The sequence below is a fragment of the Dermatophagoides pteronyssinus genome, unplaced genomic scaffold, assembly GCF_027571235.1.
Source record: "Dermatophagoides pteronyssinus isolate colony J.1.1.1.1 unplaced genomic scaffold, Derpt_VIB-CSIC_2022.12 sq0002, whole genome shotgun sequence".
Taxonomy (NCBI): domain Eukaryota; kingdom Metazoa; phylum Arthropoda; class Arachnida; order Sarcoptiformes; family Pyroglyphidae; genus Dermatophagoides; species Dermatophagoides pteronyssinus.
In genome coordinates, this window is record NW_027461526.1 from 4,674,080 (window position 1) to 4,699,917 (window position 25,838).

Here is a 25,838-nt window from a genome sequence, read left to right on the forward strand (position 1 = left end):
GGCGATTTTTTTCTTTCTCAAAAATTATTCTTGAAATTAAAGAATATTAACAATGCTTACCCGAAAAAAAATCCACTATAGAATTATTTTCTGATCGATCGATGGATGAAATCCCAGATACAAATGAAGCTTTTTTTTCATTGAAAAAACTTTATTATACAGACATTTATTGGTGGGATTGAGGATTGAAAAAAATATCAAATCAATACAAGGATCATTGATAAAAGATAATTTGCTTAATAGTAATAATACTGGTGGTGAGAATTTCGGGATAAGAAAATGAAATGAAAAAAAATAAAAGAAGATACTAGTCGATACTAGTTGTTGTATTGTAATAATCAAAAAGATAGCCATTACATGTTTGTGATTTACGAAATATAGTTTTCATATCAGCTCCTGTTGCAATATAATTACCCGAATTTGAATGATTATTACTGCGACAAATATTTGCACTTGTACATCGATCACCTCGTAAATCGATTATCATATTATTATCATCAATAAATCCATAAGCAAAAAAATTATGTTTCATTTCTTTATCGAATAAACATAGCTTTTTGTACCATGAATCGCTATTCATCGAACCACATCGACCATTGAATTGATTAGGAAGAATTTCTGATGATATATTCTGATGAAGAATCTGACTATAATTTGAACCTAAAAATATAATCTTATCATGTAATTCTTCACTAGTGAATGGTCGCATTATAGCAAAACCAATATCGGCTAATGTTGATTCATTGATTACGTATATTGTTTTGATTCGAATGGGTAAACATTTATCCATTATATGAACAATTTTTTTCGCTTGACTAGGACCAAATTTACGTAGTTGACTCCAACCAAATCCAGCCATATCAATCACACAGATAATACCATTTATTTGTGTTACTTCATCACGAATAACATATTCCATACTCATTATGGCTGCAGCAATTACTTGATCAAAACTAAATCGTCGGGGTGACCATTGACCAAGTCGTAATAGAAATATGGTTTCATCTTGATTGGATCTATCATCCAATACGGTCATTGTATTATCATCAAATACACATTTCAATTGTTCGATTGGCATAAACAATTCTTGATGTCGACATTTTAATGTAAGATAATCACAAATCAATCGAAATGCTCCATCATAATCGAAACGTCGAGCACGAAGAAATCGTAACAAAAATGCATCATCCTGTCGACATTTTAACGAAGGTTCACCTGTCCAAATCAAACATTTCAATCAATAATTGATTCATTCATCAATGTTAAAACAAAACCTTGAATCATTTCACGTAATGCTTCGATATCTCGAAGACGCCATGCATCTTTTTCATTAACTTCCATTTCGGCTCGCATTATTAATTCTGGAGTCAATCTGGTAGCAAATGTTGTTGTTGTTTTATTGATTATCGGTTCCATAACGATATCTGATTCATTTTCAATCAATAAATTATCATTATTTGAAATGGGCATCGGATGATTGGCACTAGGTTTAACTTTATCCATTTTATTTCTCATCCGGAACTCAAACGTTCAATTCGATCATTTACCAAAAACACAAACAAAAAGAAAACTATGAATAGAATCGAGCAGAACAACAAAAAATCAAACAAAAAAGAGTGAAGTAAAAAAAAAAGAAAAAACGATCCGATCCAAAAATAACAGTGGTGAAACAAAAATGACAAGATCAATGGCATCTATATGATTTTATTTCCTTGACAACAGTGTAAATATTCTTTTTACGCTTGCGCTTTACCAAATAATGAACGAATTTGAAAATTTCAATTTTTACCTAAAAATAAAAAATTACGAAACAAAAACAAAAGAATCAGAATCAGAATTTCAGATTTTAAAAAATAAAAGGTTTTTTTTGTAAAAAAAAATTCATTCAAAATCAATAATTTTACTACTTTTTTTATAAAAAAAAATAGATAGAGATACTAAATGAGAGCCAGGATTTTTGTTTGTAAAAATGACAATTTAATCAATCAATCAATCAATGATTTGATCATCATTTAGTAGATGAATAAACAAATGATTGAATTAAAATTGCAGCAGTTGTAACCATACCAAATGAAAAGGCTACTGGCCAACGATATCGATACCATAATGATTGTTGTTGATGATTGTTGCTGTCTTTATTATTATTTGAATTTGAATGCTTACTTTTTTTAGTTTGATTGTTGTTTTTCGTATCATCATTTTTTACTTGTAACATTCGTCGATATAATTCTTTTTGATCATTAATCTGTTTTATAAGAATTTTATTCAAACGATTTAATTCCATTTGAATTGCTTCGGATTGTGAATCGATTGTTGATGCTTTTTTCAAATCTTTTATTGCATCTTCAATATCACCTTTTTCGGACAATATTTTTGCATGACGAAATAATGCTTTAACATTATTCGGTCTTAATAGTAAAGAATCATTAACCGAACGTAATGCTGTATCGAATGCATCCATTTTCATTTGAGCAGCAGCTAAATTATTAAATGTTTGTGCACGTTTATCGATTAAATCGTTAATTTTATCAACCAATTCAAGTTGTTTATCTTCACCACTATTTTCATTATCATTATCGATCAATTTCAATTCCTGATTATCAGCATCCAAATATTTTAAAGCACCTTTATAACATTGAATGGCCATTGAATATTCACCACGTTCGAACCAAAAATTTCCACGAGTTTTTTTATAATTACCAAATCTGAGTCGTTCATCCAATAGTTCTTTATTTGCAATCGATTCGGCTTCATCATCATCACCTTGACCGAAAACATTGTCACTGGGATTCGGTATTTCGAGCAATTCAATTTGACAATCAAGTGTTGCATCTTCAGGTATGCCTACATTATTATTGCCTAATTGACCATATGCAAAACGTGATTTGATAATTGCTCTACAAACTTCATGTAATTCCATCAACGGTATCAATAGATCCAAACTTTGATGTAGATCATTATCACCGATTATAAGTGTAAATCTATCGAATGTTTCACCTTCGATCAATTTTCCGGTTCCAACATCTTGATCATCATCATCACAGCCATCAGCATAAAGACGAGTTTCAAGTTTGATAATCACTTTACTGCCACGTTGTGGTCGTACATTATCACCTTTTTTAATAGTTTTTTTTCGTAGATCACCATTATTAAGAATATCCAAATAGCCATCATTATCATCGACTTTTTCTTCTTCTTCTTTACTTTTCATTTTGGAATCATTATCATCTGGAATAACAATATTTTTCTTCTTTTTATCTGATTGATGATTCATTTCTTTTTCAATTGTTTCTAATGGTGGCATCATTTCATCATTATTACTGCTACTATTATCACCATCATCATCATCATCAACGATTTCGTTGTCAAAAGGAATGTTTTTATCAACAGCTTGTTGTTCCATTTGGACCGGGTTTTTGTTTTTTGATTTGATTTTGATATGGATGAATTTGGTGTTTTTCGAGGAAAAAACGCTTGAGTACAACGCAATTTGATAAAAAATCTTATTTATTTCTTTTGGAAACTTTTTTATACAGATAATAAACAAACAAAAAACAAGTATGCTCAATTTTTTTTGCAGTTATCCTTTTCAAAATTCGAGGCCATTCAACGAGAAGCCATATGATGAAGATTGAATATTGGACAAATCGAATGATGACGACCATCATGATTGAATTGTTGCTAGCAATCATCTAGCCACAGCTAGCTGTTAACAAAATAGATATGAAAAAAAATTCATGCCAACTCATTCATTTACCACTGCTACTATCGATTGCTAACCGGCAATAACGGACGAAACTATCGATATCGTTGAACAAACAAACAGAAAAAACAACCCCGCTAATCTTTTAAACAAAATCATTTTATTTCCGTTTAAAAAAGTTTGTTTTTTTAAAATTAAAATTTACAGGATACATTATTGATTGATGACTATGAAATCATTGGAACAATAACAGAAAATGTTAAAATCATAGCGGCAACAAAAATAAATATTGCCGATATTGTAAAACGAAGATTATCATATGAATTGGTCTGGCGTCGAAGTTTTCGAAATTTTAATTTACTGCTTTCAGTTATACTTGATGCGATTGATCTGAAAATTTTTGAAAAATTTACTTTACAAAGACAAATAAATTGAACCGATTGTAAACTTACCTGATTGTAAATACCAACATACATAAAAGGCAATAAAATTCCTGAATTTTTTCAATCATTTTACGACGCCATGTCCGATCTTCAAATGGTATTAATTTTTTAACCAATTTCTGATAAAATGATTGTATTTTTAACTTATTACATTTATTAATACTATTGTTACAACAGGATAATTTTTCTTCATTATTCAATGATGAATGGCTATCATGTTCAAAACATTGATTATCATTTCCTTCATTATCATCAGCATGATCACTATCATCACAGCTATTGGTTGGTGTTGTTGATTCATTTCGTCTTTCAGTTTTGCATTCATTTTTATCCAATGATTTTGTTTCCTGTTTTACTGAACTTTGTTTTCGTTCATTATCATCATCGTTATCGGAAGCATATTCTTTTCGATCATCAATCGAAGTTAGCGTACGATTTCGTTGACGTAAAGAAATTTGTCGACGTCTTGCCATAGCAGCCATCTGTTCATCCTCATCATCATCATCATCTTCATCATTATGATTATGATTATCATCATTATGATCACTAGCACTATCACTATGATTATCTTTTTCTTTTAATTGTCTGGCTGTTGCTTCATTGAATAGTTCTAATAATCTTGGTCGATTACGAATTTCTGCCGCCGGTACTGAAAGACGTCTTGTACGAAGATAATTTTGATTTGATGGACCAGATCCAGAACGACTTATTTGTTGATAACTAACCTGAATATTTTGTAATTGATTTGTCATCAACAATGAACTGATTCTTCTAGAATCTCTCTTCAGAAAATACAAACAAACGAAAACATCATTTTTTAATATTTTGACTTGATGTCTAAAAAAAACTTACATTTTTTGAACGTTTTCCACCATTATCAAAATCATTATAATCTTGATGATCATATTTACTATGTCCAGTATTAGCTAATAATCTTTTCATATCATCCAATTCTTTTGCATCACGTTCTTTTGAACGTTTAAGATTTTCAGTATGTAATAATATAACATCGAATGCAGTACTTAATTTTTCTTCTTGTTTTACTGAACCAAATAATTCTGAACGTGATGATATTTTCATCATTGATGCTTTTATTACCTGTACTTGCATATCAATTTTATCCAACATTTCTTTCAATTCTTTTAATTGTATTAATGATGTATTATAAAAATATTTACTTTCACTACCTAATAATAATCTATATAATTCTTGTACATATTCATTTAAATGATTTAATTCATTTTTAGCATCATTTTCAGCAACATCACGTTGATGACGATATAATTGTACACGTTGTTCCAAAGTAAATTTATCCGTTTTAAATGCTAATGATAATGTATGAAATTTTGTATCAATTTCTTGTTCACTTAGGCTTTCAATATTACAGGTATTTTCACGTAATAAACATAATTTTCTTAGCATAACATCCGGTAATGATGGAAATATTTCTGTTTGTATTAATACATTTGTTGTTGTTGTTTGACTATTGTTATTGTTATTGCAATCGACACCTGTTGTTTTTGTGTCTTCGAAATTATTACTGTTGTTATTATTGTTACCATTCATCATATAATTAATGGTTGGTAATGGCATACCAAATGATTGTACATCATCAACAATATCACAGCTTGATATACGTTTTAATGAATGTTTTCGTCTCATTTTTAATTCATTTATTGTTGTTGTTGTTGTTGTTGTCGATGATAATTTATCATAATCAGTATGGTAGTTAAATGAATCAATTGAATTTTGATTCAATAATGATTCCTTTTTGTTTCAAAAAAAATTACAACAGTAAATTCAGTTTTTTCAACAAAAAATCAAATCAAATCGAAATGTTACTCACATCCAATGTTGATTTGTTTTTTGCTATCGGAATTTCCAACGAAGATGATAATGACGATGTTGATGGTGTTGTTGATTCGGTTGATGATTCTAGTTTTTCCGTAATGATAATTTCGTTATTTGTTTTAAAATTTTGATTATTTTCATCTACAACATTTGATTCTTCACTTGTTGAACAATTTGTTGATTTTAAACTAGGAAATTTTTTGCAGATAAAAGAAAGCAAAATGAACAAAATTAAACTAAATCAAATTATAACCAGATCTGGTTTGACACAAACACAACAACACAATGTCAATAATATTGAACAAAAAAATGCAAAGTCACACAAGTGAAATGAATGAATGAATGAATCTATGTGTTTGCCTTGATATGAGGAAATTTGATTCGAATTCAGATTCAGATTTTTCTTTTTAGAGGATCTGATCTACTATTGTCTCATCGATATAAACTAAACTAATAAAGATAGATAGATCAACGATGCAAACTTTTCATAACCGTTTTTTTTTTTGTTTTCAACAGAATTTGCAATCACCAAAATGCAATTAGATGACCATGACATTGGAAAATCAAACACACAAACACATTTGCTGATGTTGATTTTTATAAAAATCCAATCGGTGAATAATTTAAAACAGGCAAAATGCACAGACAAAAACAACATTTTTTACAGCTTACAGCAAGTGATTACAAGCAAAGAAGAGATTGAAAATTCAAAATGAAGAAAGTAGAAAGAAAGCAAAAATCAATTTCATCAATGAATTTTCAAGGTTTTTTTTTCTTCTTCTTCCAAAATTTAAAGTAATAACATACCATCATTGATTGAAAATTCTGCTGTTTTTTCTATGTGTTGGTAGTGTTATCAAGATAATGTGATTATCATCATTTTGGTAACCGAAAACAAAAATAAATGATGATTTATCTCTCGTTTTTCACTTAGTTAGTTGGTTGAAAGAAAAAATTCAATTTGAAAAAATCCTTTGGTTCTTCTTCTTCTTTTTTCCAAGAAAATTCAATCAACAAAATGAATGTAAATCATCATCATCATCTTTTTCAAGAAACATCCAAATTACATTACATTACACACTGCATTGGTAGAAGTAAAACGAAGAAAAATTCCAGTTTTTCAAATCCATGGTCAATGCATATACAACAAACAAGCAAACATTAAATGTCTCCATGCTTGTCACTTGAATTAGTTATTTTTCAAGCTTATTTTTAGTTTAAATGTGAATGAAAAAAAAATGTGTTTCAATTTCCATCCGATAATGTTGCTGATTATCAGGAAAGAGAGAGGGAAGAGAGAGAATCGATAATATTGACGCAAACACACATTCAAGCGTTTTTATTCGCTTTATAAAAATGCTAATTTTTCTTTTTTTTTGGAGGGGGGTAACAAAAAACCTTTTTTTGATTATCAAATATCAAGTGCAAATTTCGTACATTCGTGTGTGTGTGTGTGTGTGTGTGTGTTGATAATGGAAGAAATTATCAATCGAAATATTATGTTAATTAACAAGGTGATTTGGCTAGATATTCAACAACAAAAAAAAACTTGTTGGATTGCACTGAAAGCACCTGTTGTTATTATTATTATTGATCTGAACTACTGAATTTCTGACCAAAAACAAGCAATTCTAAAGCAATTCAACAAGATCTTTTTCAAATAAACATAGATCATTATCACACTTCCTAAACATTGAAGAAAAAAAGAAAAACATTTATGATTGCTTCATCGAATGCAATTTGGAATTCTTTTTTCATAGACAATATTTTTGTTTGTTTGTTTTGTTTTGTTTACCCCTTCACAATCAATCAATAATCAATAATCATGTAATTCATTCGACAACCTTGAAAAAAAATGTTAAAAGTAAATATTTTTCATTCAATAATTTTTCTTTTTTCATTTGAAATGATGATAATTACCATCATTAGTGTGCTGTTGTTTGTTTGTTTTGTTTTCAAAGATTGTCAACAACCAAACAAAAATTAATAACTTGTTGTTGTTATTATAAATTAATAACTTGTTGTTGTTATTATAAATTTTTAACTTACCTGAAAAATTGTTGTTGTTGTTGTTGTTGATGATTATTATGATAAGATGTTTGCCCGTATGATAATGAATCTAAATTATTATTTAATTCATTAATTTTTATTTTAAGTAAATCAATTTCAAAATCTTTACGCGAACATATTAAACGATAATTATCTTCAAGTTCATTAAATATTTTATAATTATTTTGTTTTAATTCTGTTAATTCTTTTTGTACATTATTATAACATTGTTCAATTTCGGTTAAATATCTACATGTTGTATTTAGATCATTTAATTTTGTTTCACGTTCGATTAGCTATTTGTAAAAACAAAAAAGAAAGAAACAAACGAAAAAAAATCATTCAAAATCATCGTTGTTTATATGTTGATCTTTTTTTCGCTTTGTATCGCTTTGTTTTTTTGTCGCAACGCAAAATTTTGTACATTCGACCGACAATCCAAGTTCCGTTTGATTAATTTTTCCAATTAATTAATTACATTTTATATGTCGTGTTTGTTTGTAATCAGATTGTGGATTTATAAAATTTGACTTACTTGTTGTTTTAATAAATTAATATCCTCTTGATGTAAACGTTTTTCAATTTGTAATTCATATTCTTTTAAACGTAAATCATTAATAATTTTTTCCATATCAATAATATTTTCTTGTAATGTTTCAATTTCATCTTCACGTAATTGAATTTTTTTCCTAAATAATTCATCATTTTGTTTCAGTTGTTTTTGTAATGATAAATTTTCATTATTTAAATCAATTATATGTTCGTCCATATATAATAATTTTTTTGTAATTAAATTTATTTTTTGTTGTTGTTCAGCTACTTTTATTTCATATTGATCATTCAAATTTGTATTATCGTTGTTTCCCAGTGGATTATCATCATCATCACCATCATCATTTTCATATTTAATTACCAAATCTTGATTATAATTATCCATTATTATTATAAAGTAGTTAGTTAGTGTGATTTTTTATAAAAATCGTATAAAATTTCACTTACAATTATCATTATAATCATTAATTTCGTTATAATCATCATCCATTTTTTGATTTTTTTCAATTGTTTTTGTTAAATCATTCGAATTGTTATTGATATCGGATGTTTGTATCGAATTATCATTATCCAAAGTTTTTGCTAATATTGTCGGATTAGCCTGTTGTTGTTGCTTGATTGTTTCGGTGATTGTTGATTGTTTTGTGGTTGTTATGGATAATAATTGTTCATCAACAACATCATTGTTGTTGTTGTTGTTGACATTCAGTTGTTGGCAACTATTATTATTATTATCATTATCGATTATTGTTGAATATTTATTATGATTGATTAATGACAAATTATCATCATCAACACTAGTTGTAACTTGTTGTAAAATATCATCATTGATTTTGATTGATGATGATGAATAGGATTTCATATTACCAACAACAAATGGTTGTTGTTGATTTTCAATGTCCAAAGCATTAGAATCCGGTATCAGAATTGTATCAGAATTTTGTATCGAAAGATTTACCAAACTGTTTTTGTTTTTGTTTGCCATTATTTTTCTACCAATATGCCATGGCATTTTTTTCGTTTTTCTTTCAAAATGAATGAATGAATGGAATAGCACAATATTGAAATATTGGGAAGGAAACTTATTATTATAGAAAATTCTTACCTTTGATTAACCTTATTATCATCATCATCATCACTTTTCAATACCATACTAACTGAATGTCGTAAAAATGATTTAAAATTCTGTAATTTTCGTCCAATAACATTTGGTAATAATTTTGTTGAATGGTTTGTTTCGATCATTATTATTATTATTATAGTTCATTTATGTAAACTTGTTTAAAAAAAAAAAATTCAATGAAATTTATATAAAATTTTAAAAAATTATTTTTTTCAAAAAAACCAAATTCACACAGACAACACTCTTTCTTCTTTTTGTCGAAAAAAATCCAGTTTATCACATTACGTCATGTTGTTGTCGATGAGGATGATGGTCACAATGATGATGATTGTTTGGTGATCATCATCATAACATTGGTTTATTTTGTGGTTTGGTGTTTTAGATAAACAATAAAATATCAACAACAAATGTATCATAGAGAGATAAAATCCAACTGGTTAAGGTAAAAAAACAAAAACATCGAATACATCAATCAATCAAATAACAAAAAGTAAAAAAAAAAAAATTGATGACAGAATTGAAAAAAAAATGGAAACTTGTTTATCGAAACTTTGATTTTACCATCAACCACACATAACAACAACCAAATATGATTGCAACATTACTGACCAGTTGTTGATCATATCAATCAATCAATCAATCCATTACGCGCGTGTTTTCATCATTATTGACGGATTTTCCATTGAAAAGAGAAATCACACAATGACGATATTCATTTTGAAAAAAAATCAATTTGTTTTGTTTTGACCGCTTTTTTTCTTTCAACTCAAAATATTTTCAAAACCAAAAATTTTTTTAACAAAACAGGAAAAACAACAACAACAATAATGAACGAATAAGGAAAATTGGTTCTTTCTCGAGAAAAAAAAATTCCCCATTATTTTTATCATATAGAAATGCGGAAAAATGTTTTTGTTTTTCAATATCCTGTTTGCAAATGACATTGTTGTTAAATTGTTGTTGTTTTTTTTTGAAAAAAATACCTATCCTTTGTGGAAAATTTTTGAATTTTTTTTTTTTGAAAATAACTATCGATTGTATCGTACGATGTTGAATAGTTTATGCATGCATGTTCAGCTGACTTGAAACATACATTTTCTTCATTAATTTCGTTTTCGTTGTTGAAAATTTAAAAAGATGCATAAAAATGGAATGTCAAATCAACCAGGTCAACCACAATCAATGACCGGAATGAATCGTCCACCACCACCACCAGTATTGCCACAGCCTCAAGCATCAACACAAATGTTATCCAGTACTTTACAATCACATGGTGTTCCACATCCATCAACAATGCAACATCAAATTCGGCCGATGATGACCGGACAACAATCGATTACCGGACCAGGTATGCCACCATCGGTTGCAGTACAACAAATGATGGCTCAACAACAACAACAATCTATGATGTCACATGGTGGTACATTACAACAGCCACAATCACAAATGCCAATGGCATCACAAATACAGCCAACACAACATCAACCACCACCAAAACAGATACTTTGTCGTTTAGGTGCCGATACTGTTCAGGATATTGTTTCGAAAACATTAGAATTATTTCAACATTTACGAACATTAGGACCACAATTGATCAATACGAATCAACAATGCGAAGATAAAAAGAATAAAATCAAAGATATTATCAAACACATTGAAGGATTATTTATTCGATTAAGAAAAATCTACAATACTTGTAATGATCCATCATCGATTGATTATGTAGATCCAAAATCTTTGTTACCACTTAAAGATGATGATGATGGCGATAGCGACGAGGATGAAGAAAAACTTCATGTTAATGGACAAGATGGATTGGCCAATAGCACATCATCGATCACTCTACGTCCATTATTAAGTGAAGAAAAAAAGAATAATCCTAAACTGCAACAATTGGAAAAAGATTATCTAGATCTAGTTGAACTGAATCGATTAAAAAATCGTCAAATCAAAGAAATTATTGATCGTATTAGAAAAATGGTTTGGGATATTAATACAATGTTGGCAATGCGTCGACCTTAATCACCTTTTTTTTTTTTTTGTTTTTTAATCATTGTAAATTTTCAACCAAACAACAAAAAACAAACATCATTTTCATTTTCAATATAATTATTTTCATTTTTAATAAAAAGTATTTTTTTAATTATCCGCGCAAACATTGATTTTTAATCAATTTTAAAATTTTTTCGTATTTCGACTATTTTAACTGAATCAAAAAAAATTTTTTGACACGTCGACTATTGCCACATGAATAACAAATTGGCAGACATTTCTTGATTGAAGCATTGTTTAAAAATTTTCCACGAGAAAAACAAAAAGGTAATTATGATCTCCGACGAAACATCGAATTTATCATCAATCCAACCTGAAGAATCGGAAAATTCAGTGGATAAAATTGATGATGAAGCAATGAATTTGATTTCGAATATCGAAGATGAAAATGAAATCAAAAAAGATCACGATGACAATCAAATTGTTGATGAGAATTCTTCGCTCGTTGATGTACAAGGTAATGATTCAACATCATGTTCATCCAATGTAAATCCAAAACCAGAAACAAATGATTTGATTAGTAAGAAAGAATTGGAATCTATTCGAATTAGCTATGAAGATAAACTTAAACAACAACAATTAGAATCAACACGTAAAGAAAATATGTTGATCATGAGATTGACAATTAAAGAACAAGAACTTCAAGAATGTCTGGTAAGATACAATGAATTGTTAAATGAAATAACAAATTAATGATGATATTTTGTCCATTATGATGAATCATAGGGCCAGATTGAATCATTGAAAAAATTAGATCGTCCATCAATCAGTCATATGGAATCATTATATTTGGATCCTGCATTGAATTATATATTCGAAAAAATGAAAAAAGAAGTCGATATGTCAAAATCCAGAGTCGAAGAAATGCAAAACGAAATGAAAGCATGGAAATTCAATTCGGACAGGTATGTAATTTTCTTTGTCAATAAACAAATCATTGATCCATTTATTTGTTAATCTATAGTATATCTGGCAAACAATTAATGGCTAAATGTAAACAACTTCATCAAGAAAATGAAGAATTAGGTAAAATGATTTCATCTGGTAAAATAGCCAAACTAGAAAGTGGATTAGCAATGGAAAAAAATTATGCCGAATCATTAATCAAAAGTCATGCCGATATGGAAGAAGTACTATATGAACTTGAAGAAAATGTTGAAGGACTTCAAAATACTGTATATTATATGCAACAAAATCTTAAACAAATGAAAGATCGAAATGAACAATTGGAAAAAATTATTGAAAATTGTGGTGGTCAATGTAAAAATGAACTCGATTCGATAGCCAATAATAATGATGGGGATGAAAAAAATGATAACCAACAACAACAACAAATGGTTACCGATTGATTTGAATTTTGTAAATAAATTTTTTTCTTTTCAAATGGATTTTATTAATATTATTGACTAGAGCGCTCTGAACAAAGTTAATTCGTACAAAATTTTGGCTTCTTTTTATGTGGTTTCATAAACCAAAAGTTCATTTGTACAAAAAAAACATGCAAACATTGATTTTTAAACAAGAATGTCATTAATAATTATGAAAAAGAATAAATTAATTGATTATTTTTTGTTTTTCGTTAGCAAATAACAATCGTATATTATAAATAATATTGAAAACTAGATGTGTGTGATGGACTTGGCTGGAAAAAAGAAAAATTGTCAACATTTTTGATGATGATGCATGATTTTTTTAGGCTGTGCCTATCTAATATAACAACAAAGAAGAAGATGATGTCTATCTATGGCCCGAAAAAACAATGACCAAATAATGAATGTGCTTGATGATTGATTTAAGGTTTCAAGATCTTTATGAAGACCAAACCGAAATGCTATTTTGTCGATGTTGTTGTTGTTGACCAGGATCATTTGAACTATTAGATTCATGATTAACCGAAACGATTGATGTGATTGGAACAATTGATGATGTTGTCGATGATATTGTATTGATAACATTATTGTTGTTAACGTGACTTGTATTTGTTTGTTGTTGTTGTTGTTGAGTAGTACCGTTTGGAGTAGAATCCGGTGCAACCTGTCCTAATGTCATATGGCTTGAAAGATCGGATAATTTTGTAACGGTATTTCGATTGTCATCATTGCTATTGATTAATGCAGTTGGATGTAATGCAGCAATCGAATTTAATTGATTCTGTGTCAACATTTGTATCTGTTGCAATTGTAATTGTTGTTGTTGTTGATTAGAAGAATGATGTTGATGGCTATTGGTATGATGATTTTGATGGCCATGACCATGTCCAGGATGTTGTTGTTGTTGCTGTTGTTGAGGATGGTGATGATTCGATGATGCTGCTACTGTAGCAATGTCAGGAGTAGATGTAACAGATATAGTCGGAACAGCAAAATGGACACCAGAGCTAGCGAATTCATTGGTGGTTGATATTGTGGCTTCAATTTTGATATGATCTTTTTCACGATGTTTTTTAAGTTTATCAACTTTATCAAAGATCTTATCACAACCAATATAATTACATTTGATTGTTTGATGTGTTGATTGATGACGATTAAGTTCACTTTTACTAAGACATTGAAAATTACAACCAGGCCATATACAGATTTGTTCTTTTTTGGTCAAATCTTTAAAATGAACACTAAGCTTATGATGACGTAATTTATCCGCTCGTGAATATCGTTTTTCACAACCACCAACTTCACATACATAAGGTTTTTCACCAGTATGAATCATTCGATGACGATTTAGATCATTTTTCGATATTGAACGATAATTACAATTATCCCAATTGCACATGAATGGTTTTTCCGATGGATCTTTATGTACGTATAAATGACGATTTAATTTATAAGTATTTCGAAATACTTTTCCACAATGTGGACAAGGTCTTAAACCTTTTACAACATTTGATTTTTCAGTGTTTGATAATGTTGAAACCGATTGACCGTTTTGACCAATACTGGTTGTTGTACATACAGGTGGTTGTTGTAACATTAATGTAGGTATTTTATTTGTTTTGTTTTGTTGTGTAGAATGTGATGATGATGATGATACAATTCGACCGACTTCAGTCTCTATTTCTTTATCCACCATTTTGCATATTTTTTCCATAAATATTACTTCTTGTTTTAAATTTTCGGTACGTTTTTTATTCGATAAACGTTGTTGAAGCAATTCATTTTGTAAAAATTCTAAAAATGTTTCATGCATAAATGAAACATCAATATCTCGTTCAAAATTGATTAAAAATTTCCATGATACATCTGATCGTGATAAATTAACTAATGTTGGAAATAAATGTCGAAGTTTATAGAATATGACTGTTATCAATAAACTAATGAACGTAATATCTCTAATAGTTTGATAATTTAATTGATTTTGTTGTTCAACAGTAAATAATTGTTCAACAACAGTATTATTATTATCTTTGTTTGATGATAATTTTTGATCAATATTTGATAATTGTGGTAAATTATTTAATTGTTGATGAAATGATGATGTTAATCCAACATTATTGGAAATAGCTGCAACATTAAATTCATTTAAATTCGATAATGTTTGTGGATATAATGTTTGTTGTTGTTGTGGCTGTTGTTGATTAGCAACAGATCCAGTAGGAAGATGAAGTTCTTGAAGAACATTCATTCGTGAAACTAATTCATCCATTGGAATTGATTGATTAGCATCTTTTAAATTATTATTGCTTGTATTATTATTCGTTGTTGTTGTTGTTGCTGCTGCTGTATTCATAACTAAACCATTAATAATATTTTTATTTTTGGCACCAAGTTCTTTATTGGAAAGAATTTTATCATTATGATTCGAATGTTGTTGTTGTTGTTGACTATGATTGTGATATGTGTTCGATTCTTCATCGGAAATCGTATCAAATATCTGTTCAAAATCAATATTTTCATATAGATTACGATTATAGAAAAATGATAGCCAAAATATAATGCATTTGGATTTTGTATGGCCAAAACAATCATCTATGAAATTTGAAGAAAAAATTGAAAAATTTCGAATGTTATATATAAAAATATACAAACCATGACTGGAAGATGTAAAATGGAAAAATGTATTAAAATATCGTACAGTATTTAATATAAAATCAATTAAACATTGACGATTAGCCAGATTAAAACCGGTTATCGGTAATGGTATTGATTCGAATGATGATTTTACTCTTTGATTATTATTGGTAGTTGTAGCTGTATTCGGTAAATTTCTTTTATTGTTGTTGACCGATATCGTCGTCTGATCTTGTTGCATTTCCAATGCATAATTACAATGCATATGACGATTAATTTCATTCAAAATAACAAGTAAATTATGTTCTTGATTTTCGTCCAAAATGAACATTGCACTAACAATTGGTGGTATGATATTAGCGAAAAAAAACAAAACAAAACAAATTTAACTCATCAAAAACTATAACGACAAAAAACTAAGGTAATTTTGATTCACTATTTTTTTTGGGGAGAAAACAAAATCAAATCAAACGAATAGCGAACAAAAAAAAAGAAGAAAATGATGGAGGGTATCATTGAATGCAAAACAAATGATCATTTGGTCATCTAAAATGAATTTTTTTCTGTGTTCAATCATATGTTGATTGACAGGATTGACAACAACAACAACAACAAAAAAATCTTTGAAGAAAAAAAAATTAGCCAAAATAATAAGTGAAAGTGAAAAAAAAATATGAATGAAAACGAAAACGAAAACGAAAAAAAAATGTTGACAAGATTTGCTTGCTTTTCTCTTATACTCACTTATTACACCTGACATTCATTCATTCATTCATTCTCATTGTATACAACCACTGCCACCACCAATAATAACAAACCACATGCAAGCCATTGAAAAAAAAATTCAAAAGAACTGGTTTATACTGTGTAAGTTTTTCAATTTACACACACTGCTCGAAAAATTCAATGTCAAGGTGAATTTTTTGATTTGATCAAAAAAAAATTTTTTTCTTTAATGATGATACCTATAGATTATAATTAGATAATTTTTTTGTTTAAAATTTAAAGAATATTATAATGTCTATATAGAGAATATCAAGAAAAAAAAATTTTCGAAAAACAACCAGAAAAAAAAAACAATTATCATAATTAAATTCATAAATTAATGATCGATTTTGAGTTGAGTTGGAAGATTGGGGAACAAACAAGAAAAAGTCAATTCAATCAATATGGGTGTTTTTTTTGTGTGTGAACTTGATACGTATGAAAAATGATACAAATGAATAATTTATCCAATTAGTTTAAAAACAAAAAAAAAAACAAAAAAAAAAATAATGATAAATTCAATGATCAAATAGCAATGAGCAATGATAACAAAATGTTTCTGGTGGGTGTGTGGGTGTTTTGTACAATTTTTTTTTGTTTGTTTGTTTTTGAAAGGAAATTCAGTTGGTTAAGAAATGGGTGATTTTCAGTTTTCAGGTTTTTTAAATCAAAGTTTATCAGTGATGATCGGGTGATGATCGGGTGATGAGCAATTTTTTTTTTGTGAAAAGATTTTCATTTTTTCTTTCCAATCAAATAATAAGTCATTAATTTTCCTTTGCCTTTAACACTGACTAGTCCACGTTGTTCAAAAATGAAATTAAATTCTTTTAAAATTTCCATTGTTTCCTGTACAACCTGTATGCAACCAGCTTTTCCAGTACTTTCCATACGGCTAGCAACATTAACCGTATTACCCCAAATATCATAATGTGGTTTACGGGCACCAATTACACCAGCCGTTATTGGTCCTTGATTGATACCGATACGTAAAACGAAATTATTAAAACTTTCTTTATTAATACCATTCAATGTTTCTTTCATTGTTAATGCAAATTCAGTTAATTGTGCTAAATGTGACCATTTTTCAATAATATTATTTGATTTTGAACAATCATTTGTTTCATCAATATTCAATCCACTAGCAGCCATATATGTTGAGCTTATTGTTTTAATTTTAAATATATCTTTAAAACGTTGTTGTGATAATAATGAATCATAATCGGATATAACTTCATTTAAAAATCTTAAACATTCTAATCCTTGATTATTAACAGATTCTTCTGTATAAAAATCAGCAAAATTTGGCATTGATGCAAATAATACACCAACACATTCATAACTTTTACTATATAATTCCTATAAATGATGATCAGAAAAAGAAAAATTTGCAAAGAGGTTAGTACCAACAAAAAGGTGATGATTGGTCGATCGATCAATCATCGATCATCAATGAATCGATGATGATGATGGTTATTCAAAAAAGCTCTTACCTCATCATTTTTACGTTTACCCAAAAAATGAACAGCAACATGAGGTGGTAATATATTATAAACTAATGCTTCATTTTTTCTACGCATATCAGCAACCATTTCTTTTTGTTGATCAATATCTTTTTGCCATAAAAATAATCGTCTTGTCATTAGTTCAAACTGTTTTTTTTTTTTTTGATAAATCAAAATCAAATTAGTATGACCATCATTATAATTAAATTTGTAACTTACCTGTCTATTAATAATAATCAAACCAATAACAATAGTTATAATTATAATAACATAATTATGTCTACTATGAATAAATTGTTGATAATTTATAAGTTTATAAACTTTAAATGCATATGTTAAACTAAAATATATAAGAAAACATTGTATGAATGCTAAACAAATAATAATTGTTGCTTTCATTAGAAATTGTATACGTGTTAACACTGTTATAGCCAATAAACCTAATATACAAAAAAATATTAAATATTGTGGTAATGCAATAACATGATCAGCAATATGATAACGATCATTTGAACCCGATATAATTAGATTTGCATATTCATTATCAAGATTATCATCATAGAATATCTATTTTTGAAAAACAAAAATGATCAAGAAAATGAAAATTCAAAATTTTGAAGAATTTAAGTAACTTACATTGGCTACTATGTGTGCAGTTATCCATAAAGCAATCATACTACCGGCAATTGTAACACGTATCCATGATTTTTGCTGTACAGCATTTGACAATATAGCCAATGGTTTTGGAATTGACTGTTGAAGGAAATGAAAAGAAAATGAAAGGATTAAATCAATGGAAAAAAGGAATCAAAAAATGAAATATTACCGTCCATATGATTGATATAGTACAAATAAATGCTTTAACAATGAGCAATAAAAGGCAAATAACAAGGGTTAAATATATTTGTAAACAAAATGGCCCAATTAAAACAAATGATAATAAATAAATAAATAATGTAAATGGAAGGCCTAATAATGATATGCAACTTGTTATATCACGACTTTCACGATATTCTTGTTCAATATCTGAATTTTTAAATGTTAAACTAAATAAATCCGTATGTTCGGCAATATTTTTTTCACTTTCACGATGTATTAGTTCAGCATGTAAACGTTGTTTATAAATTTCTGGATCTTTTATATCTTCTTGTCGAAAACGATCAATATTTATATCATTTTTTAATTTTGTTGTCTGGAATTTTTTGTTCAGTAAAAAAATCAGCAAATCAGAGATTCATTTTGCTAGCATCACTTACCTCTCCACAATCATCTGCGTTTGGAATATCCATTTGAATCATAGCATCCAATGTTCCTTCAGGATACTGATTGAAGGGAACAAACAAAACAAAAATCAATTTCAAAACCGACCAAACGAAAAAAAAAAGAAACTTACCGGTTTGATAATTTTCGTAATAAAATAGGTTTTTATACCGGATAAACGAACAACTTCTTCACGTGATGCACCATCACCATCAATGATTTCAAATTCACCATCCAAAAAATTTAATGTCTTCTCCGATATATGTACTCGTCTGGTTTGTTTTTTGGGTGAAAAGTTAATGTTATTATCATTTTTGTTTCTCGGATTGAATCAAATTGAATCAAATTTACCCGGGTAATCCAGCACTTTCCATTTTATTAGCCAATTCAACATCACGACTATAAACATCAAATTGCCATTGTCGTTGACCAAGTACACCAGCCAAAACGCTACCCGTATGTATTCCTGTAACCAATCATCATCGTCAAAAAAATAGACATTTTGGATTAAACAAACAAAAGCAGCAGAAAAAAAATGACAAATAGAAATACTAACCAACTCTCATGTCGACCGTTGATTTTGTTTGTTCACGAACAGATCTGATTACCAAATAAAACAAAAGAAAGAAAAGAAAAAGATTGCAAAGAAACGAAAATGTTACGAATCATATGTTTGATTTTTTTGGTTGGTTACAATTGTCAAGTTTTTGTTTTCATAGACAGAAAAAACAATGAAAGATAATTCTACAAGCGAAAATCCGGAATATCCCGAATATCACATATCAAATGTCATTGGTTATTTATTTAGTATTCATTTTCATTACCAAAACCGAGAAAAAACCAAACAAAACAAAAAAATGACGGCTTTACGGGAAACACATTTACATAAACAATACCCGAAAAACAACAGAATAATAATGTATTTTTTGGGGTTTTTGTTTCTATAGAAAATTTTCAATTACATCATATAACACTATTACCTTAAACAGTAACTAAAAACCACACAAACAAACAGAAAACACAGAAAAGAACATCTTGTCTTATGGATATTTATTGGAAAAAAAAAGTTTTTGGCTTTCTTTCTTTTTTGGCTGGAAAACTTGGCAGGCAAAAAAAAACTTTTGAGCTCATTATTCGCTCGAAATTCTTGTTTGGGATTTAACATTATGGTAGCCAGAAAAACAGAACAGAACAGAAAAACAGAATAGAGAATTAGAGAATAGAAAAAATTTATTTACTTGATTGCTTCAACCATTGAAAGACCCATATGAACACAAAGTACAGCATGATCAGGTCGTTCTTCAGGTGCACCACTTATACAATAATAACAATCACCCAATATTTTTATACGTAATTGATGATATTTCTATTACCCATAAAAATGTATGATGATAATATTCGCAAGATCAATATTATTGATTTTTAAAAATTTACTTACATCCGATAGTTTATCAAAACGTGCAAATAATTCATTTAATGTTTTAACTAATTCTGGTGCTGAACATGTAGATGATATGGCAGTAAAACCAACAATGTCAGCAAATAAAATGCTGAACAATCAAAATAATTAAAATAATGAAAATAAATTGACACAATCGACTGAATGACTGAATCAAATCTTACCTAACATTTTCATGACGACTATTTTAACGGGGAAAAAATGGAAAATTAAGTGGTTACATAACTTATTGGTTAATTAATTTATTACTTACCTCATATAGATTTTATGAAATTGTCCACCAACAACAGCACCTAAATCTTGTCTTATTTCGGCTGCAACATGTTTCGGTAATACCGATAATAATAATCGTTCCTAAATAATTAGTTTTTTCAATTGAAAAAAGTTCAAATGATGATTTCATCATTCAATCAATATTGATAAGAAAGAAAGAAAGAATTTTTTCCATTGTCTAACCTGTTCTTGTGATTGTTCTTCTAATGTTAATTTTGTTTCCAAACTTTGTCTTGTTTCAAGAAATGCACGTCTTTGTTGTCTTTCATAGAAAAAGAATGACATTGTACTTAATAAATTTACACTGACAATAATAATCAGATTGGCGAATATCTACGGAGAAAAATCACATTATTTAAAAAAAAGAGAATTTTTTTTGTTTGTAATTTACCTGATTAGTAAATTTATAAGTGGATGTAGTGAACATAATAATTAATAATGAATGTAATATTGCCATAAGAATGCTTAATATACAACAAATACGAAAACGTAATGGAAATATAACATAAGTAGCATATGAATAAAGCAATAACCAACATAATGAACCGGATGGTTCAGGTGGCCTTCCAATAAATATACAAAGATCACAGATTATTTGTACTAACATTACAATCCATAATGCAAATGGTATTAATGACCAAAGACGTGATGCTAATTGATCACGTGACCGTCGTAAACATAATATAAATAAAAATATTGCCAATATAAGACAACTAAATAATATAATTAATTGTTGATGAGAAAGATCACTTTGATTCCAAGATGATGACAAAAAATGAAGGCCCAATAAAACAATGTTTACAAATATCACAATAACAATTAATGCTTTAAAATCATTACGTTTTTCATTTGAATAATATTCTTGATATAATTGTTCGGCTTCACGATCAGCAAATGCAAAATGCATAAATGTTGGTAAAAATCTTTGCATACCACCATGATCAATACTTAATTCAGTATCACCACGTTTTAATGTTAATGAATGTCTTTTTAAATGATTTGTTGTTTCATTTAAATTTAATAATTCTTCATCAACAAAATTATCATCATCATTATTAATAGTTGCTGTTGTTTGACCACCATTTCTACTACCATTGGCTAGGCCAGAAGAATCCGATATTGGTATCATCATTGTATTATCATTGATTTCAATATTTTGTTTTCCATTACCGATTATAGTTGTTGTTGTTGTTGTTGGTGTTGGTGTTTTAGTTGTTTTTGTTACTAATGTTATTGCTGTACCATAAACTGGATTTTTTGAATGATCACCATTATTTGGTTTTAAATGTTTTGATTCATCTGGATTTGTAAATAATTTATCATTATTGGCCATTTCATTGATAACATCATCATCATCATTTCCCATAATAATAATAATAATTTTTTTGACCAAAATTACAAATTACAAAGTAATTGATTGGGTTTTTTTACAAACACACACTAAAAGAATCAGTCAGTGTTATTTTGAATCATATTGATCAAATTCACAATTGAATTATCGTCATTTTGTTTGTTTGAATGATGTCAAATGAAGGAAAAAAGCATTTATAAACACACCGAAACGAACACAGAATTCACAGAATGTGTTCACAGAATTACAGAATTCACAGAATGTCACTGGTATGATATTCGTCAAACAATAATCATTATCTTTTGAACTTTATTTTTTGCCAGAAAAAAAACTAGAAAAAAAGAATCACAACAAAATCAAACCAAAAACGATACACAGACATTTAAATTTCAATTGACCGACTAAATTTTATTTTATTTTTCCGACACACACACACACACAGCAGACACAGTCTGTCAATTTCTATTTTGGTTTTTTTATTTATTTGCAAGTTAAATATCGTTGTGTTGTTGGTTGTCGTCAGTAGAAGGAATTCTTTACACTTTTTTTTCGAAAGAAAGAATAAAAGAATATCAGCAGTTCGGGCTAACAGCATAAACTAAAAATAATGATAGATAGAAATTTACATCACACACACACATAGCAGAAAACAAGGAAACAAGAAAAAACTAAACTGAACTTGAATAAGTTTTGTTTTGTTTTGTTTAATTCTACAGAATCATCATTATTATCAATTGTTATTCGTTGTTGCTTTATCGTCATCATCATCATCATCATTATTAATTGTGTGGTGGTGGTTGATGATGATGATGGCTGGTTGGTTGGTTGATGATGTTATCGGTGGTGGTGGTTTTTCGTTTCGTTTCGGTTGATGTTGGTTGGTCGGTATACCGATATTCATATTTATTTATCGATAAAGAATTTGATTCTAGCATGCGGCTGTTGTTCGGCTGCTGCTGCTGCTGTAATATCACCTGCTTTGTTTTGTTTTGTCTAGCCAAAAACAATAATGTTTTGGATTGAGATACATCCATGCATTGCAGACATTGAAAAAAGAGAGAGAGAAAAAAGTAGGAAACAATGGCGTGAGAGTGTATATATATGGCGTGAGTTTTTTTTGTTTATTGAAAAGAATGGCAGTGGATAATGGTTCCAAACAGTCAAACAGACCTCTACCGACAATCAATGAATGAATGAATGGATACAGTTAAACCAAAATAGTGATTTTGTTTTGCTGTTTTGTTATTGCAGTCATTGGAACATCAACAACAACAACAACAACCATCACATAACCTAACCTTTAAAGATGTGTATGTATGCTGGCGTGGGTGGCTGACAGAATCAGTTAACAGTTATTGTCGTCATAATGTCGTTTTTTTTGTTAACACTATGGGATCTTCGCCCAAATTTTTTTTTGTTTTCTTGATATAGAAGGTATATATAGTCATTGTATCATTTTTTGTCCTCATCAATCCATGGTATCTATATGGAAATTTTTGAAATCAATAACAATAATATAAACCGTTAGTCAAAGGAAATTGCTAGTGTTAATATATTGGGCTCGAAGCGGGCTTTTATATATCATCACCATACAAACGCATATATCACCAAACCACACACCACACATACAAACAAGCAAATCAGGCCAGTTACCAAAAAAGTAATATACAGTATAAATATAGTGGAAGCCAATAAGAAAAAATCGAAATAGACAAGGCACCAATCTCTTTCTTCTTCTTTCATTCATTCATTCATTTTCCACTACTTATATATCTTAAATAACATATGGCCCAAATTTTTTTTTTCATACATACAACACCAGCAAACATTATTATCATTATCAGCATTATTATCATCATTGAAAATGTCCATATATACAAATGAATGAATGATGATAATGTGAATTAATATTTTCTCATTCTTCTTCTATCTCATTCTGATTATAATGATATGGACAAATATTATTATCTAGGGCGTTTAATATTGCCTTGTTTAAATGCTGATGATGATGATGATGATGATGATGAGCATCATTGATTATGCATTTTTTTGGTTTTTGGTTTTTTCTTGGTTTTTTGTTTGGGGTTTATAAATCAAAAAGCAAACGATAATTGATCGATTGTATAGGATGATGATGACAATTTGATTTACAATATTTTGAATATATTGATCGTATAAGTATAATAATCCATTGAACTATCGATTTGTGATTGATTGATCGATCAATCAAAATTTTTCTGTTGTTTCGGGAAAAACATTTCCAATGTCACACACACACACAGAAGAAGAAGAAACATGTTTTGTGAAAAAAATTCTAATCAAATTGTCCGGAAAAAAAATGTTGTTGTTTTTCCTTGAAATACAAACCACCGTTACTAGAAAAAACCAAAAACCAAAACCGCATTTTAACAAAAAAAAAAAAAAAAATAAAACATTTTAGTTTTTTTTATGCACAATCATTATAGATCAACAAAGCAAAAAAAAAATTTGTAATTAAAAATAAATAATTAGCGCTGGTTGTTTGTAATTTTTTTGGCCTATTATTACTGAAATGTATCATACTGTGTTATAAGCTTCTAGTTTTCCCTCCGAAAAAAAACTGATGATAATGGTGATTACAAACGAATGAAAAAAAATTCATTCGAATCAAATGTAGCCAAAAAAAAAAAAAAAACAAAGAATGATGAAACATAAAGTAAATAACATAAAGTGATACTGATGATGATGATGATGATGATGGTTTTTGTAAAATTTAATCCGATTGATGATGAAAATTTATTTCCATTCACACACATGCATGCATTTGGTGAATTTACAAAGTTTATTTTTCCCCACTGTTATACATCATTTCAAATCAATATTTTTTCTTTTATATGGAAATTCATTCACATTCTCTCTCTCTCTCTCTCTCTCTCTTCAAACACACACACCGATTGTACCGAAATAGCAACAAAAAAGACAATATATTTCGACACATTACGTATTTTTTTATTATTTTGCACTAGATTCTGGATTCTGGAACAGAATTGAATGATGTTTCTCTCTCTCTGTCTCTGTCTGTGTGTGTGTGTGCTATCAAGAATAATTTAAAAATTACCGAATCGATATATCTGCCTGTCTAAATGTGTGTGTCTGCGTATGTCATTTTTAGTTTTTCTAGTTTTTTAGTTTTACTTTTACTTTTCTGACGACGTACACAAAGTGAATGAACAATGGGAGAAACAACAACATCAGGTCCGGAACAGTAGAATAATTTCGGGAAACGATTTTCATTTCACCGAGAAAGAAAAAGAAAGAAAAAATTCACCGAATGTAAAATAAATTCTGGAGCAGCAAAAAAAAACTACATTGTCATCCCGGGCGTTGATGATGGTATTGATTTGGTAAATGGGGGAAAAAAAATATTTACATTATTCGTGTATGAAATTAAATGATTCGTTCGTTCATT

The 25,838-nt window shown here is 28.6% G+C and overlaps 7 protein-coding genes across 7 annotated transcripts; 2 read left to right on the forward strand and 5 right to left on the reverse strand.

Moving 5' to 3' along the window:
• Positions 1-130: 130 nt before the first annotated feature.
• LOC113789059 (alpha-tocopherol transfer protein-like) lies at positions 131-1,737 on the reverse strand. Its single transcript, XM_027338550.2, has 2 exons — positions 1,275-1,737; positions 131-1,215 (listed from the first exon to the last, which is right to left on the reverse strand). The coding sequence occupies exons 1-2, from the start codon at positions 1,513-1,515 to the stop codon at positions 308-310; spliced, it is 1,149 nt and encodes a 382-aa protein (XP_027194351.2). The 5' UTR covers positions 1,516-1,737; the 3' UTR covers positions 131-307.
• Positions 1,738-1,880: 143 nt separating this feature from the next.
• Positions 1,881-3,669, reverse strand: zda (peptidyl-prolyl cis-trans isomerase zonda). Its single transcript, XM_027338520.2, has one exon. The coding sequence runs from the start codon at positions 3,401-3,403 to the stop codon at positions 2,009-2,011; it is 1,395 nt and encodes a 464-aa protein (XP_027194321.2). The 5' UTR covers positions 3,404-3,669; the 3' UTR covers positions 1,881-2,008.
• Positions 3,670-3,844: 175 nt separating this feature from the next.
• Positions 3,845-10,417, reverse strand: LOC113789014 (uncharacterized). The gene is made up of 8 exons (XM_075824733.1): positions 9,704-10,417; positions 9,046-9,623; positions 8,582-8,964; positions 8,047-8,342; positions 5,993-6,185; positions 4,999-5,913; positions 4,156-4,928; positions 3,845-4,093 (listed from the first exon to the last, which is right to left on the reverse strand). The coding sequence occupies exons 1-8, from the start codon at positions 9,841-9,843 to the stop codon at positions 3,931-3,933; spliced, it is 3,441 nt and encodes a 1,146-aa protein (XP_075680848.1). The 5' UTR covers positions 9,844-10,417; the 3' UTR covers positions 3,845-3,930.
• Positions 10,418-10,737: 320 nt separating this feature from the next.
• Positions 10,738-11,877, forward strand: MED30 (Mediator complex subunit 30). Its single transcript, XM_027341599.2, has one exon. It carries the CDS (start codon positions 10,859-10,861, stop codon positions 11,741-11,743), a length of 885 nt encoding a protein of 294 aa, XP_027197400.1. The 5' UTR covers positions 10,738-10,858; the 3' UTR covers positions 11,744-11,877.
• A 79-nt stretch (positions 11,878-11,956) lies between these two features.
• LOC113791761 (pre-mRNA-splicing regulator WTAP-like) lies at positions 11,957-13,157 on the forward strand. The gene is made up of 3 exons (XM_027341586.2): positions 11,957-12,427; positions 12,500-12,678; positions 12,738-13,157. Exons 1-3 carry the CDS (start codon positions 12,047-12,049, stop codon positions 13,120-13,122), a joined length of 945 nt encoding a protein of 314 aa, XP_027197387.2. The 5' UTR covers positions 11,957-12,046; the 3' UTR covers positions 13,123-13,157.
• Positions 13,158-13,197: 40 nt separating this feature from the next.
• LOC113791742 (uncharacterized) lies at positions 13,198-16,657 on the reverse strand. Its single transcript, XM_027341559.2, has 3 exons — positions 16,522-16,657; positions 15,796-16,112; positions 13,198-15,735 (listed from the first exon to the last, which is right to left on the reverse strand). The coding sequence occupies exons 1-3, from the start codon at positions 16,539-16,541 to the stop codon at positions 13,583-13,585; spliced, it is 2,490 nt and encodes an 829-aa protein (XP_027197360.2). The 5' UTR covers positions 16,542-16,657; the 3' UTR covers positions 13,198-13,582.
• A 132-nt stretch (positions 16,658-16,789) lies between these two features.
• Positions 16,790-23,846, reverse strand: LOC113791730 (adenylate cyclase type 3-like). The gene is made up of 15 exons (XM_027341547.2): positions 21,431-23,846; positions 21,223-21,372; positions 21,020-21,120; positions 20,931-20,948; positions 20,746-20,857; positions 20,546-20,673; positions 19,864-19,907; positions 19,659-19,773; positions 19,441-19,579; positions 19,304-19,369; positions 18,874-19,239; positions 18,684-18,800; positions 18,267-18,614; positions 18,036-18,194; positions 16,790-17,901 (listed from the first exon to the last, which is right to left on the reverse strand). Exons 1-15 carry the CDS (start codon positions 22,403-22,405, stop codon positions 17,278-17,280), a joined length of 3,462 nt encoding a protein of 1,153 aa, XP_027197348.2. The 5' UTR covers positions 22,406-23,846; the 3' UTR covers positions 16,790-17,277.
• Positions 23,847-25,838: the final 1,992 nt, after the last annotated feature.

Bases quoted from the DNA above. Each gene is read 5' to 3' on its own strand.
- LOC113789059 (XM_027338550.2), bottom strand. From the start codon at position 1,515: ATGAGAAATAAAATGGATAAAGTTAAACCTAGTGCCAATCATCCGATG. The intron at 1,216-1,274 runs GTTTTGTTTTAA...TGATTTGGACAG, and splicing joins ATTACGTGAAATGATTCAAG to GTGAACCTTCGTTAAAATGT.
- zda (XM_027338520.2), bottom strand. From the start codon at position 3,403: ATGGAACAACAAGCTGTTGATAAAAACATTCCTTTTGACAACGAAATC.
- LOC113789014 (XM_075824733.1), bottom strand. From the start codon at position 9,843: ATGATCGAAACAAACCATTCAACAAAATTATTACCAAATGTTATTGGA. The intron at 8,343-8,581 runs GTAAGTCAAATT...TTTTACAAATAG, and splicing joins TTAATTTATTAAAACAACAA to CTAATCGAACGTGAAACAAA. The intron at 5,914-5,992 runs GTGAGTAACATT...TGAAACAAAAAG, and splicing joins AAAACAAATCAACATTGGAT to GAATCATTATTGAATCAAAA.
- MED30 (XM_027341599.2), top strand. From the start codon at position 10,859: ATGCATAAAAATGGAATGTCAAATCAACCAGGTCAACCACAATCAATG.
- LOC113791761 (XM_027341586.2), top strand. From the start codon at position 12,047: ATGATCTCCGACGAAACATCGAATTTATCATCAATCCAACCTGAAGAA. The intron at 12,428-12,499 runs GTAAGATACAAT...GATGAATCATAG, and splicing joins AAGAACTTCAAGAATGTCTG to GGCCAGATTGAATCATTGAA. The intron at 12,679-12,737 runs GTATGTAATTTT...GTTAATCTATAG, and splicing joins TGGAAATTCAATTCGGACAG to TATATCTGGCAAACAATTAA.
- LOC113791742 (XM_027341559.2), bottom strand. From the start codon at position 16,541: ATGAATGTCAGGTGTAATAA. The intron at 16,113-16,521 runs GTGAGTATAAGA...ACCAATTGTTAG, and splicing joins ATGAATGTCAGGTGTAATAA to TGCAATGTTCATTTTGGACG. The intron at 15,736-15,795 runs GTTTGTATATTT...CAAATTTCATAG, and splicing joins TTTTACATCTTCCAGTCATG to ATGATTGTTTTGGCCATACA.
- LOC113791730 (XM_027341547.2), bottom strand. From the start codon at position 22,405: ATGGGAAATGATGATGATGATGTTATCAATGAAATGGCCAATAATGAT. The intron at 20,674-20,745 runs GTAAGTAAATTT...TATGGGTAATAG, and splicing joins GTTTTGATAAACTATCGGAT to AAATATCATCAATTACGTAT. The intron at 19,580-19,658 runs GTAAATTTGATT...AAAACAAACCAG, and splicing joins GAAAGTGCTGGATTACCCGG to ACGAGTACATATATCGGAGA.